The sequence below is a fragment of the Protopterus annectens genome, chromosome 3.part1 (genome assembly GCF_019279795.1).
Source record: "Protopterus annectens isolate FY-2018-M chromosome 3.part1, PAN1.0, whole genome shotgun sequence".
NCBI classification, from domain to species: domain Eukaryota; kingdom Metazoa; phylum Chordata; order Ceratodontiformes; family Protopteridae; genus Protopterus; species Protopterus annectens.
This window is the reverse complement of record NC_056732.1, coordinates 200,057,663-200,072,067: the sequence shown is the minus strand read 5'-3', so window position 1 is coordinate 200,072,067 and position 14,405 is coordinate 200,057,663. Positions and strand designations below refer to the sequence as shown.

The 14,405-nt window shown below is 46.3% G+C and overlaps 1 protein-coding gene across 4 annotated transcripts in view; it reads left to right on the top strand.

Moving 5' to 3' along the window:
- CUL2 (cullin 2) overlaps window positions 1-14,405 on the top strand; it is a 2,069,186-nt gene that overhangs the window by 1,920,724 nt on the left and 134,057 nt on the right. For all 4 annotated transcript variants that reach the window (XM_044066711.1, XM_044066712.1, XM_044066710.1 and 1 more), the window contains one exon: window positions 8,410-8,511. In XM_044066711.1, the coding sequence (XP_043922646.1) occupies window positions 8,410-8,511 (102 nt within the window). The remainder of the gene's footprint in view (window positions 1-8,409; window positions 8,512-14,405) is intronic.

Sequence of the window (14,405 nt, the reverse complement as noted above, 5' to 3'; positions counted from 1 at the left end):
ATGGACACTCCTCCACCTTTAGTGTTTCGGTCCTGGTTTGGTGGCCGAAAAGTGTGGTAAGAGTTCTAGCCTGGTATTGTGGGGCTGCTCTCTGGCGCCTTGAGCCAAGTTTCAGTTACTGCACAGATATCGATGTTCTCCATTTTGAGGTTTAGACTTCTAGCATTGAGTAGCATTACCTTCAGATTTTGCGTGCTTGTACCTGTTATTGTGGTGGCTTTGTCCTTTGAACTTTGCCTAAAAAAGGCACTATAGGGTTGGCAAGAGCCTTTGCCAGTAACCTGAATCCCAGGGGCAACAAGTGCAGACCATCTGTGACAAAGCATCATGGTCTGTTGATCATGTCATCCCAGACAGACAGATACTGGATCCCCTTTGAATGACACCAGAAGCTTAGCCAATTGTTGAAGTCAATCATTTTGTCCTTATACTGTGGTATCATTCTGGGTGAAGGCAGGATGCTACTCAGGGCTAGGGTCATACCTGCCTGGGCCACATGATCCGAGAGCTCTTCCATATCTCTTTTCATTTTGTCCAGGGAGGTATGTCTCAAGTCATTCACTCCAACATGGACAATGACAGAGTCATATTTGTACTTGTTGTGGAATGACTTGCATGCGTTATGTGGTGGATCCTGGCACCCAACAGGTAGCTGACTGTAATTTTCTCCTTGTTCAGCCTGGTGAGTGAGACATCAGTGTACCTGACTATAGAGTCACCTATGACTGAAGTGTTGGGTAAGTTGTCTTGCCTTAGGGGCTGCTGTTGGGTGGCACACTGGTCTTGTAAGCTATGTGACACATTGGTTGTGATGGGTGTTTGTTTGCATTTCTGCTTCGGAGGTCCTTATTGCTTGGGCAGGTTACTGTTAAGGGCCTCCACATATGAGGGTTTAGTGTTATGTGAGGGTGCTTGTGGTGTGGATTTAGAAGGGCTATGTGTTGCTTGAGGTGTAGTGCAGGTGTTAACTTTCTCTTCTTGACTCTCTAGCACAGTCTTGCGTGGAGAGAGCTTTTTGCTTCTAGTTTGGCTATGTAAGTGCATCTCTCGCATGTTGTAGTGTTGGGTGGTAGGGGTAGAGGGTTGTCTGTGTACATGAGGCAACTGCTGCATTGCCCCAGTCTGTCCAGATTCACCAGGTGGACAGGAGAAATCACTGGAAGCTGACCCTTGGACATGCCTGGTTTGGTGCTTTTTTTTTTGTAAAGTACAAAAGCTGTTTTCCCTTACCTTAGCAAGGTATTTTGCAATTATAGGCTGTTTAGTGCCTATGATTAATTTCTCCTTATTAACAAGGAGAGTTGAGTGCTTGTATCAGTTTAAGGCTTCCCAGTACTTTCCAGCGGGTTTTAGAGCAAGTGCTAGTCACAGGGATGTTTAAAGGAAAGATGAAAAAAATGGATCTGAAGTAGTTAACTTCATTTATCTGCAACCTGTGGGTATTCGGATCCATATCGGATCCGAGCCGGCAACTTTTTCCAAGCATCTGCTCCAAGCTTCTCCCCTTACCCATAATCCCTCACATCTCCTACCGTCCCTCAGATCTCGTTTGCCGCTTAATGCATCAGCATCGTGATCTCTTTAGCTCCAAGTTGTGTGTAGAAAGTAAATAGTTTTCTTGTGCTTTTAGTGAGTGTGTGGTCGTTGTTTTAACCTTATCCTCCCCTTCGCTGTTCTTCAGTTTTTTGTGTTAAAAAAAAAAAAAAAAGAGTTAAAGTTGTAGTAAGGTAGTATAGTAGGTCTTCCCAACCATAGTGTGCGTGTTTCTAGTGTTGGGTTAAGTTTTGGCTGAGTGGGTTTATAGTATGGTTGAGCAGCCAAAACCTACTTTTAAAAAATGCACAGAGTGTGGCCATAAGCTTTCATTGGCTGATGGCCACACTCTGTGTGTTATTTGTCTGGGTGTTCCCCATCTGTCATTACCGTGTAGTTTGTGTGCGGGGTTCAACCCTAGGGCCCTAAAAGAAAGGAAGACAAAACTGGTAGCTAAAGGCCTTCTGCCAGTTTCTGCCTTAAACACGGTGACCGCGACCTCAGCTCTTCTAGTAACTGATCAACCCCCCTCAGGCTGGGACTCAACTTCCCACTAGGCTTGTTGAAGGGGGGGGGACTAAAAGAAAAGAAATGAAGGACAAAGAGAAGAGAGGGGATAGGCACTGCAAACAGTCTCCAGAGCGGGAGCCCTTCCCTAGCCCACCTTCCAAAGTGACTAGGAATTCTTCTCCTCGTCTCCACTTCCCGAGGTTCTCCCAGAGCCGACGGAGCCCTTAGGCCCGAGGCCTTTATCGAGTTTGTCACACCGATGAGCCAGGTCCAAGTTGGTCGCCTCCTAGCACTCGACTCGGAGTCTGTCGGAGTTAGATATGGACAGGATGATGAGGAAGTTCATTTGGACTCAAATCCAAATGGAGGTCTTGCCAGGCCTCTCTCCAGCTGGAGAGGGGACCTCCATGCCCTTCTTTCATCCAATTTCTCCTTCCCCAATCTGGCCTGAAGTTTTGGGGTTTATGGATCCGAGGATCCTTGGAGCTGGGAGTTCTGCGCCGACGGTTCCCCCATCCTTGACGCCGGCGATTACCATGAGTTCCTAAGATCAGACCTATTCGGATCCGAGCAACTCTCGTGGCCGAGAACGGGGAGTCGGATCCCAGGAGATAGAGGTGTCTTCAGCTCCGACGTTGTCGGATCTGAGCCGTTCCTTCAGAACCCCGGCTACCTCTGCCCCGATGCTCACGGCAGAGCCCAGGAGACCTTCCTGCTTGTTGGTTGCTAAGGAGGTGTGCTCTCCATTAGTGTTTAACGTGGTGGAGAGGGTTCTCTCCCAAGGATCGAGACCCCAGCCTATTTCCTTGGACTCTGCCCAGGTTCCCGTGGATTTGGTCATGACTTCCTTCAGCTTGTCCCAGGGACAGCCCGTGCTAGAGGACCCCCAGGTGGATCCCATAGTGGAACCCCCCCATGACTCACGAGCCCTCTTCAGAGAGTCCCACTGAAGAGGGTCCCAGTAAGCACACATGTAAAAGGAGGCACCTGGACTCCCCCGAGTCCCTGACAGAAGATACTGACTTAGATGAAGGTGAGGGTCCCCCCAGGTCACCTTTTGAGGATGTCTCCTTTGGAGACATCATGGAGATCCTCCGCCAGAGGGAAGGTTGGTCAGCCCCAAAACCCTCTACGGGTGAGTCAGTATTCCTGGAGGCCTTTGGCATGGGCCCCTCTACATCCTGGGTGTCCCCTGCTGCGGACCCTTAGTGAATCTTTTTACCACGCAGGCATGGAAGTAGCCTGACATCATACAGCCAATACCAAAACGCCCAGACAGGATCCTCTCTTCTCCCTCAGACAGACAGGCCTGGTACAAGGGATTCCCGGTTGATGCTATGGTGGTTGCAGCTGCCACTAACAGGGAACTGGCACAGGAAAGTACCTCAGTCCACCCTTCGGTCAAGGAGTATAGTGCGGTGGATCAGTTTGGGAAGCGAGTATTTTCTTCAGTGACGTTTTCCATTCGAGCGCAGAATTTTTTGGCAGACGTCATACGACTTCAGCGAGACCTAGTCACAGAGTTTGCTGTGTCGCCCCCAGAGTCTTTGTCGCTGGAGGACAAGCGATTCTTCTTCGCAAAAATGTCGACTCTCAAATCTGTATCGAACACATCCATGCATCTTCTTTCCCATGCAACAGAAGGAGCGGCTAGTGTGGCTGGGACTGGCATAGCTATGAGGCGACACGCTTGGCTCAGACTGTGTCAATTCGTGGATGCCTTCAAGGTGTCATTCACAAATGCTCTCTTCGATGGTTCTTCCCTGTTCGGGAAGACAGTATGTGACACTCTAGTCCAGAGCAAGGAGGACGGGAAGACTCTGCTGTCGGAGTCCACTTCTCTAGCCCTCAAAGATCCTTTTCTTGGAATCAGAGGGCAAAAGAAGATGTGGTTCTGAAAATCACAGTTTTCCTGGGGCTCTCAGGACAACTCATCCCCTAGAGGCAGAGGGGGACAAGACAGATGCCACCCCAGAAGCAGAGGGGAGCAGAGGAATTTTGGGTCTAGGAAGACCTTCTCGGACAGACCCACGCAGTAGCCCTGAGGGGTTGCCCAACTTTCCTACCCTGGAGACAGTCGTGGTAAGATTATCATTGCACCTAATGGCTTGGGAGTTCATTATGGCGGACCGTTGGGTGCTTCAGATAATATCCAGAGGCTACTCCATGCCATTCGTTACCCCTCCCATCCAACCAAAGCACCTCCCGGATGTCCCACCCACTCAAAGGGAGGTGGCAGAGCAAGAGATTTCAAAGCTGCTTCACAAACGAGCCATCAAACCAGTCCCCCCAGATCAGTCCAGATTAGGTGTTTACTCCAGGTTCTTTTTAGTGCCAAAAAAGACGGGGGACCTCAGGCCCATATTGGACCTATCAACCCTGAACCTGACTGTAGCCAAGCAGAAATTCCGGATGGTCACCTTGCAGTCCATTCTACCTTATCTTCGAGAATGCTACTGGATGTGCTCGATAAACCTCCAGGATGCTTACTACCATATCAAAATTCGCAGAAGCTCCAGGAGATTCCTTCGCTTCTGGCTGGGAGCCAATCATTTCTAGTGCAGAGCCCTACCCTTCAGTTTCACCACAGCCCCCAGGGTGTTTACCAAGTTTATGGCAGTCATAACAGCTCACCTGAAGCTTCAGGGAATTCAGGTGTTTCCTTACCTAGACGATTGGCTCCTCGCTGCTGCCACCAAGCGTCTTCTTTGCATGGCGAGAGACTCCTTTCTGCATCTTGCAGTCAACCTAGGGATTACCATTAATGTTTCCAAGTCTCTCTTGAACCCGGTACAGATCTTGGAATTTATAGGGGCACAGCTGGACACCCAACAATTGAAAGTCTTTCTAACTCGAGACAGGGTCCAGAGCGTAAGAGTCCATGTATCAGTGATCCTTAGCCCCAGGCTGCCAATGACGGGCGACATTTTCTGAGCCCTAGGATCCATGGCTGCAGCAATCTCGATCCTTCCCTGTGCTTGCCTTCACATGCAGCTGCTTCAGTGGACCCTTGCAGTACAGTGGTCTTGGCTAGACATCCCAATGGACTATCCAGTTCGAATCAGCAAAACCTGCAAGGCGTCTCTTCTCTGGTGGCTCCAATTGCCTGGTAGGGCGACCGTTCACAGCTCAAGCCACAGTGACCACGGACACCTCCCAGCTCGGGTGGGGGGGAACTATTTGGGGAGGACGGTCCCAGGCACATGGTCCCAGACCGAGACCAGATTGCATATCAGTGTTCTGGAGATGAGGGCAGTGCTTTTAGCGTTGCAAGCCTTTCATGCTGTTCTTCCCCTGGGGACGATTGCAGTTCAGTCAGACAAGATGTCTGTTGTCTGGTACATCAACAAACAAGGGGGAACTAGATCTTACCCTCTCTGTCGCGAGACTATGAAAGTGTGGGAGTGGGCGATCTCCATTAGTCGGTTTCTGATTGCAATGCACATCCCGGGACGCTCCAACATTTTAGTGGACAGATTGAATTGGGCTATTCTATTGCCATACGAGTGGTCTCTGAAACAGTCGATAGTGGAGGAGATCTTCCTTGCGTGGAGTCAACCTTGCTGCGATCTCTTCGCATCTTCTTCCAACACGAAATGCAGCGAGTTCTTTGCTCTGATCCCCTCGCCAGGGGACTCCCCCAGAGACACTCTCATCCATGCTTGGCCTCCCAGTTTACCCCCCATTACCTCTCATTCCGAAGTTTCTTCAGAAAGCTTGCCAACTGGGGTGCAAAATGATCCTCATTGCCCCATTCTGGCCTCGTCAGGTGTGGTTCCCCTTCCTCTGGTCTCATGTTCTAACTCCTCCTTGGATTCTGGATCCTTGCCCAGATCTCATCTCTCATCTCTCGGGCACCTGTCCGCCCGACCTGGACAGCCTCAAGCTGACGGCTTGGTTGCTCCAGTTCCCCTGATTGCTAAGTCTCCCAGTCTGTCATCTTCAGTAAAGACTATTCTGGTGGCATCCCACAAGGCTTCCACTAAGAAGATTTACCACAGCACATGGAAACGTTTCTCTGTTTCGGCTTCTTCTCAGAGGAACCTAGATCCCTTTACAGGCCCGGTTCCTGCAGTGTTGGAGTTTTTGGCCAATATTTTCCAACAAGGGGCTAGTTCCTCCACGCTAAAAGTGCAACTGGTGGCCATCTCTAATTTAATGTTGGCGAAAATATGAATGCTCTGGCCTCTCTGAGGCTGTGTAAAGCTTTTCTGAAAGGCACCTTTCTTTTACGCCCTCTGGTTAAGGACTCAGTCCCTCCTTGGGACCTTACCCTAGTTCTGCAGGCGTTAGTTGCTCCTCCCTTTGAACCTGCAGCATCAGTAGATTTGAAGTTCTTATCCTGGAAGACAGCTTTCCTAGTGGCCATTACTTCGGCCAGGAGAGTTTCCAAGATTCAAGCTTTCTCTGCTGTGCCCCCTCACTTGATCTTTCATAAAGGCAGGGTCTCGCTCCGCACAAACCCTTCCTTCTTACTGAAAATTGCTTCTGAATCAAACATTAATCTGATGATTAACCTGCCTGTTTTCTTTCCAAATTTTCAGAACAAGGGTGAATATAAACTGCATTTGCTAGATGTTCATAGACAGCTTTGTTTCTATTTACACAGAACTAAACCCTTTCGTAAGTCTGACAAGTTATTCGTGTCCTTTTCTAGACCCTTTTTGAGCAAAGCCATATTCAAGGTCTCCTTAGCTAGATGGAGTACACAATGTATACTGCAAGTCAATAAGGACAAAGGTCTTTCCCCGCCAGGTCCTGTTAAAGCTCATTGTACGAGATCTATGGCAACTTTCTGCTGCTTTTTGGTCTAGGATTTCACTGGATGATATCTGTGCAGCAGCGACCTGGGCAAGGTCACATACATTCATTTCTCATTATAAGTTGGATTTGATCTCTAGAGGGAGAGCATCCTTTGGCTCTGCGGTGCTCAGGAATATCCTTCCACGAGGGCCTCCCAGTAGTTTTGGTAGCTGGGGACTCTGTCCCATAGGTTGCAGATAAATTAAGTTAATTACTTCAGATAAAGAAGTTATGTACTCACCATAACGTTCTATTTGAGTAGTTATATTTCATTTTCTGCAACCGTCCAACCCTCCTTCCCCTGAACCTGTTTTAGGTTAGTGATGTTATTGAGTTGCTGATAGTTTGGATAGTGGCAAACTCGATCTGAGGGAAGGTAGGAGATGTGAGGGATTATTTGTAAGGGGAGGAGCTTGGAGCAGATGCTTGGAAAAAGTTGCCGGCTCAGATCCGAATACCCACAGGTTGCAGAAAATGAAGTATTAACTCCTCAGATGGAACGTTATGGTGAGTACATAACTTTTTTTTTATCCTAAACACTGCAGTGTGCACTAGAGGAGTTAGATGTGAAAGTAGATAACTTAAGTTTTACCTGTCTAAAAAGTTACGTTTTAGTGGAGAGTCACTATTTTTAAAACAGCAAGATCGACTGAAAGGGGGTGGTCACTTTTGTATTCTGGTACCATGGAATACAGTAGGAAGGCCAATAAATTTAAATAGTTGAAGGGGAGTGATTTCACAAAATGATAATTTTCTGCTTACTCACAAGCCAGTAAAAGCAGAGAGGAAATGAGATATATGGTCAAATTAACATAAGGGGCAGGCAACTAGAAAGACAGTGGTGTTTAAGAACACAAAAGTAACCGGGTGGGAGGGTGGGGAAAGAATCCTAACTCACAAGAGACAGAGCTGTGGTCTCTTTTCAAGTTTTAATATGCAGTTAAAAGCAGAATACAAGTAAAACACAAGGTAAAGAAAACAAATCACAGTATTCAAAATAGCAAAAGGCAATAAAGTAATACAAAATACAACAAATAAAAAGCAAACTAACCTTTCCCTCACAGCGAAGTGTAGCACAGTCTGGGTGAGCCTTTCTAGTAAAGGTCTCGTGTTTGCACACAGTTACGGGTTATACAGAGTGAGTGTGGGCATACTGCACCCAGTTATGGGTGTTCTTTCAGGGCATTAGTAAGAGTAGATGCTAAGAAGAAGCTAGTCGACTCTTAGAAGATACTGATATTGATTTCCGGTCAGGAGCAGCTCCATGAAAAAGGAAGAATCTTCAGTAATGAATACCATGCATAGTGAGACTCCCTCAAAGATGTGGAGTTAAGCTAGGTGCTGCATAATTACGTTCCTTCCTTCATTATCTTACTTTTGTTCATCAGGTTTTAAGTGATCAGGTATGATGCTTGCCTCTTAGTGAATGGAAGATGCATTGTAGCCATCATTGTGTTATTGCACTGTATGCATATTTTTAATTGTCTAGAATTTGTTTTGATCTTACATGTGAATTTGACATTTATTGCATACATTTTTTAATCTGCTTTTTTTTAAATGCAGGAAGATTTTGAACCAGATTGTATATTTTCACTAAATATGACTTTCAGCAGTAAACGAACGAAGTTCAAAATTACTACTTCCTTGCAGAAAGACACTCCTCAAGTAAGTAAACAAACTGCTTAAAACAAAACAGTGTTATTAGAAGGTTGAGCTTTGGGAGTCATAAGGACAGTGTCGATAGAGCATACTTGTCCTGAAACGTGTGATCTAAGTATTGTGTATTGCTTTTTGACAAGAAAATTCATCTGGGGTGTTAGAAGTAATGTAGCGTGAGTTTAAAATGACTGGTATTCTGGATGGTGTAATGAAGTGACAGTCACAGACTGCATATGACCAGTTTCAGTAACATGTATTTTTGACTGCAGTAGATATAAGATACAAAGTAGTATGATGATGCAGACTGGAAACATTAAATTCGTTAAAACTACAGAAATGTATTGCATTCCTCTTTCAAGCATTAAAGACTGTCGTCACTGTATTCGTAGGTGAATTCATATCCCTAACTATAGATTTGATAACAGACGATATCTATAATTTCAGCATTACATTTCTGTGTTTTGTTTCAGTAAACACACATTACTCATCATCATCAGCTCCCATTTTTTCCATTTTATACATATTGTTTAGGTGTCACGTCAACTCATACCATCTGCCTTGATTCAGTGCTGATCTACTACCTTCTTCAACAGTCGTGCCTGACTGTCTCTGGTCTTCTGTCACACAATCCATCGGTCTCTCTGCTGGAAACCTTTTATCTGATGTTGTCAGGTTTGATTCTGTCCTCAACTTATGGGTTTGGATCTGATCCCTTGGATCCAACTCTGCCGTTGCAAAAGCTCTTGGCAATAGCAAAACTCTCGAGCTACTCCCTTACCAGTGATGCTCCAACCCCAAGTACCTCAGATCTTGTTTGCAGCTTCCAGCGAAAGACGTGGTTATTCATTGCTCTGAAGCGACTCTATAGCTAACTATTTCCTTTTAAAAAAGTCGATGTGAAATTGTTCTATCTCACCATTCATTCTTACTGATAGGTTCGGAGCCGATCCTTAGCTCCGACTCGGCCAACTGCAAATGCTCGAGATCTTCAACCAGCTCAAGGCCAACTCCCTATCCCGTGGTGCATCCTGATCTTCCCCCAGATCTTGTTTGCCACTACAACTTGATCAGACATTCACCTGCTCTGGCCAGAGAACAACTTAACTTTTTCTTACAAAAATAGCTGTTGTAATAGCTTAACTTGGTTATTTAGTCATTTAGTCTTTAGACAGAGTGTGTGGTCTGCATTTAGATTATTTAGATTATGTAGATAATATAGTTAGTATATTAGGGCTGTTTTTTTTAGGCCTTCTTTTCTCCCTATCGCAGTTAGCTTAATTACTGAGAAATTAGTGGCTGTGTTTTTAGGCCCTTTTTTCTCTTTAACTAGAGAGTGTGTTGTATTAGATTATAGCCCTTCTTTTTCACAAGGCACATTTTTTTCTCTTTATCGTCAATATTATAAGTGTGTGTATTGTATTAGGTTATAGCCCTTCCTGTTCACAGGGCACATAGTTATCTTTAATAATAATGTTATAATTAGACGTTATTGGCCGTGTTTTAAGGCTTTTTCTTGTCCTGTCTGTATTATTATATTGTGTGTGTCGTGTGTTATTTGTGAATTTACAGCTTTTCTTTTTATACAGGGCAGATAAATATTTGCATTGTTAGCTAAATTTCTTAGAGCCTTCTTTTCACAAGGCTTTACCAGCTCTTTTGTATGAGTTTTAATGTTGGACCCTTTTTATAGGGCATTGTTGTTGTGATTACTATTCTTAGTATTTGCCTTTGAAAATATCTCAGCAGGTGAAGGAAAAAGCCAAGTCTGGCTTCAAAAAATGCCCTAGATGTGGGCAAAAGATGTCCATAACTGATGGACATACTGAATTTGTGTACTGCTTGGGTGAGGTACACCTGCAGGAAAGCTGTGCTATATGCCACGCCTGTAGCTCCAGAGCGTTGCATGAGAGAAAAAGAAAGGTAATGGATAAGGGTCTACTGAAGTCCTCTTTTTAAGCTTCGCTGGATAAGTCAGACAAGCACTCCAGAAAGACTTCAGAACCAACAAAAAGTCCATCTACTTCGAAATCAGCTTCTAGTAAAGCTTCAACATCAGATCCACAGCCTTCGGAACCAGCTTTCATTATGATTAGGAGCTGGTCCCTGACCTTGGAGCCAGTATCTCCTACCTTAAAGTCTCCTATCATAATCAGTGGCTTCATCCCATTCCTCACGGGCCACAAGTAGACTGTCTGATTTGGATGTGGACCGCTGGTGAAAACGCTTCTACAGATACCAGAGCTGGCAAAAATTTTATCGGCACCGACCCCGGGGACTTCGGAGCCAACCTTAGTTCCTCCAACTTCTTCTGTTCCTCCTCCGATCTGCATGGAAGTTTTGGAGCCTGAGAGTGTGGAACTGAGGATCGTGGACCCCTCGGGTCCAACACCTACTGTAGTTTTTCGGCCCCGACTGTTCTTATGTCTTCGGCGCCGACCAAAGGATCTTGGGGCCGACAACCAAGCGGTCGGGTCCAGTGAGGATAGTAGGACCGACTTGTCAGTGCCAACTTTACCTCTCAGGGCTTCAGCTCGAGTGAGTTCAGCCCCGAGCTCTGGCTCGGAGCACTCCTACCAGCGCAGATGGTTTCCATCGAATCTTCGGATCCGAGGGATTCCTCTCGTCAGGTCTGAGGGGCCTTCAAGGCTATGAGGAGGGCAATGTCCACCCTGATGACCACTCCATCAGTTCAAGCAGCTCCCTCCCTGAAAGCACCAGTGTCTGCCTCTTCATCACATGCTCCATTGAAGCGTAGAGATCCTGAGCCTCAGGAAGCCCCATTGGGTGAGCCATGTTCTTCCGAGACCTCTCCAGAAGCCCCCACTGAAGAAGTGCCTAGGAAGAGAGACTGCAAGAGGAAGCATCTGGACTCCCCACAGGAGTCAGCCACTTCGGATACTGACTTTGATAAGTCAGAAGAGTCCCCACGGTCCCCCTCAGAAGATGTCTCATTTGCAGATATCTTAGACATCCTTAAATAAAGGGGTGGTTGGAAATCCCTTAACCCTTCTGATGATGAGTCAGTTTTCCTGAAGGCTTTTGGGTCTCACCCCTCCACCTCTTGGGTGTCTCCACCCTTTGATGAGTTGCTTGAAGTACTCACTCAAAGGGCATGGGAGTCCCCAGACACCACGGAGCCTGTACCCAGGAGGCCTACAAATTTATTACTAGTCCTCAAGATAGACCTTACCTTACTAAAGGAATACCTGTTGATGCTATGGTGATGGCAACAGCCACCAAGAAGGAATTATCAGAGACTTCTTCATCTGTTCATCCTCCTAATAGAGTCCAGGATTATGGACAGATACGGGAAGCGTATGTTTAGTTCAACGGCCTTCGTCCTTCGATCACTGAACTACCTCACACATTTTACTAGATTACAGAGGGATCTCCTGAAGGAGCTAGGAGACACCCTTCAGGGTTCAGCAGCTGCAGGGGTTTCGGAAAAGGGAACTTCCCAGCTCTCCACTCTTAATTCGATAGTGAACTCCTCCATGCATCTGTTGTCATATGCAGCTGATGGTACAAGCAGAGTAGCAGGTACAGGAATCGCTCTTAGGAGACATTCCTGGATGTGCTTATGTTCCTTTGCGGAACACTTTAAGTCTTCCTTCATTAACACCCCCTTTGATGGTTCGTCCCATTTCGGATGTAAGGTAACGGAAACACAAGGAGTGAAGAGGACAGAAAGACCTTGTCTGCTGTCAGAGTACGTTTTCCTACCCCAAATAGACTTTACCCCAAAGGGAGGGGAGGTGGAAAGATATGGTTCCATAAATCTCAAGGATCTTTCCAGAACACTCATGGTGAAACCCCCTCTAGAGGCAGAGGAGGGGGTAATAATGGAAGACATCGCCCACGCGGCAGAGGGGGTTCACAGAACCAGGGCGAACAGAGATCAGTTCTTTGGCAAGCCCTATCAGTGCTCCTGAAAGGATACCCGACTGTTCATCTCTGGAGGCAGTTGGGGGACGCCTATCTTTGTACCTAGACGCTTGTCTAAAAATAAAGGACAGCTGGGTACAAAGCATAATATCCAGAGGATACTCAATTCTCTTTGCCACTCCACCCCCTCTAGTAAAGAAAATCCCAGACATTCCACCCAGTCACAGGGACCAAGCAACCTTAGAGGTCCAAAGGTTGCTCAACAAAAGAGTCATCTGACCAGTCCCAGCAGACCAGAGAGGATCCGGAACTTACTCAAGGTTCTTTTTAGTTCCAAAGAAAATAGGGGACTGGAGGCCTATTCTGGACCTTAGCAGACTAAACAAGGCAGTAAAAAAGACAAAGTTCCGGATGGTCATGCTTCTGTCAGTACTTCCCTTTCTGGGGAAAGACAATTGGATGTGCTCTATAGATCTTCAAGATGCATACTACCACATAAAGATGGGCAAACCATCCAGGGATCATCTACGCTTCCAGCTGGGAGCCAGCCATTATCAATTTCGTACTCTGCCCTTTGGTGTCACTACACCCTGCAGAGTGTTCAGCAAATGTATGGCAGTAGTCATCGCTCACCTGAGACTGTTGGGATTCCAGATGTTCCCATATCTAGATGACTGGCTACTTACTGCCACCACCAAGCATCAACTTATTCAGACGAGGGACACAAACTTAAATCTCAGCAATCAATTGGGGATTACCATCAACTCAGACAAGTCTACCTTATCGCCATCGCAACAGAGAGTCTTTATAGGAGCAGAACTAAACACAGTTTCAATGACATTGTCTGCCGCCAGAAAGAATTTGTCTCTTACGAAAGCAAATATTAGACCTGTTTCCAAGAAAAAAAGCCCCAATCTCACTGGTACTCAGATTACTAGGATCGATGGTGGCAGCAATCATTGCCATTCCTCTTGCTCAAATGCATGTATGAGTTCTACAATGGCTCCTGTTCTCTCAATGGTCCTTTCAGGAACTTCCAGTGTCACACCAAATTGTCATAATGAATACGTACAAGAAGGACCTTCAGTGGTGGCTGACATCTCAACATGTGACTTGGGGCTGTCAATTCGTTCTACCCAATCCCATAGCCACAGTGACCACGAATGCTTCCTTGATTGGGTGGAGGGGGGCATTATCAGGGAAGAACAGCCCAAGGCATGTGGAAGAAACACGAGGCTCATCTGCATATAAATGTTCTGGAGATGAGAGCGGTACTTTTAGCGTTGCAGTCCTTTCACGACTCCCTTCCTCTGGGAACAATTGCAATTCAGACAGACAACATGTCAGTGGTCTGGTACATAAATAAAGGAAGAGGAACCAAATCTTACCCCCTGTGTTGAGAGGCCATGAGAGTATGGTAGTGGGCAATCTCCTCCAAGAGCTTTCTGATAGCAAAGCACATCCCGGGGAAATCCAATGTGATAGCAAACAAGCTAAGCAGGGCAATTCTGCTGCCTCGCGAGTGGTCCCTAAAGAAACAAGCAGAGGAGCGAATATAGGTTCATAGGTTTATACTAGGCTATCTGCCCCAAGGCATTTATAAGCCTAGCCCGAATTTTTGTGGCTTACGCCACCCCTTATATGAAAAAATACTGTACCCATTAGTTTGTTGTGCCTCTGTCCAGCAGTGACACAGAGATGATTCCCGGGGTAAACCTACGATCTCCCATCCACAGGTCAAGATTTCTCTTGAACAGAACCAGCGAGGTGCTCTGCCTCACATGGACCGGGACTCTATTCCACAGCATAGGGAGTCTCTGAGTGATAAATCTATCCCTCCAGCATGTCCTATTTATATCCGTGCTAAGGTTTAAGTCGCTTGCTCTAGTGGCTTTGGTGGATTTGGATTTTTTGAGGTGGAGCATGTCCATTAATTCCGGGTTGGACATGGCCTTGTATGTCAGGCACATGTCACCTCTGAGCAGACGGTATGCGACTGAATAGAGCTGGAGTTT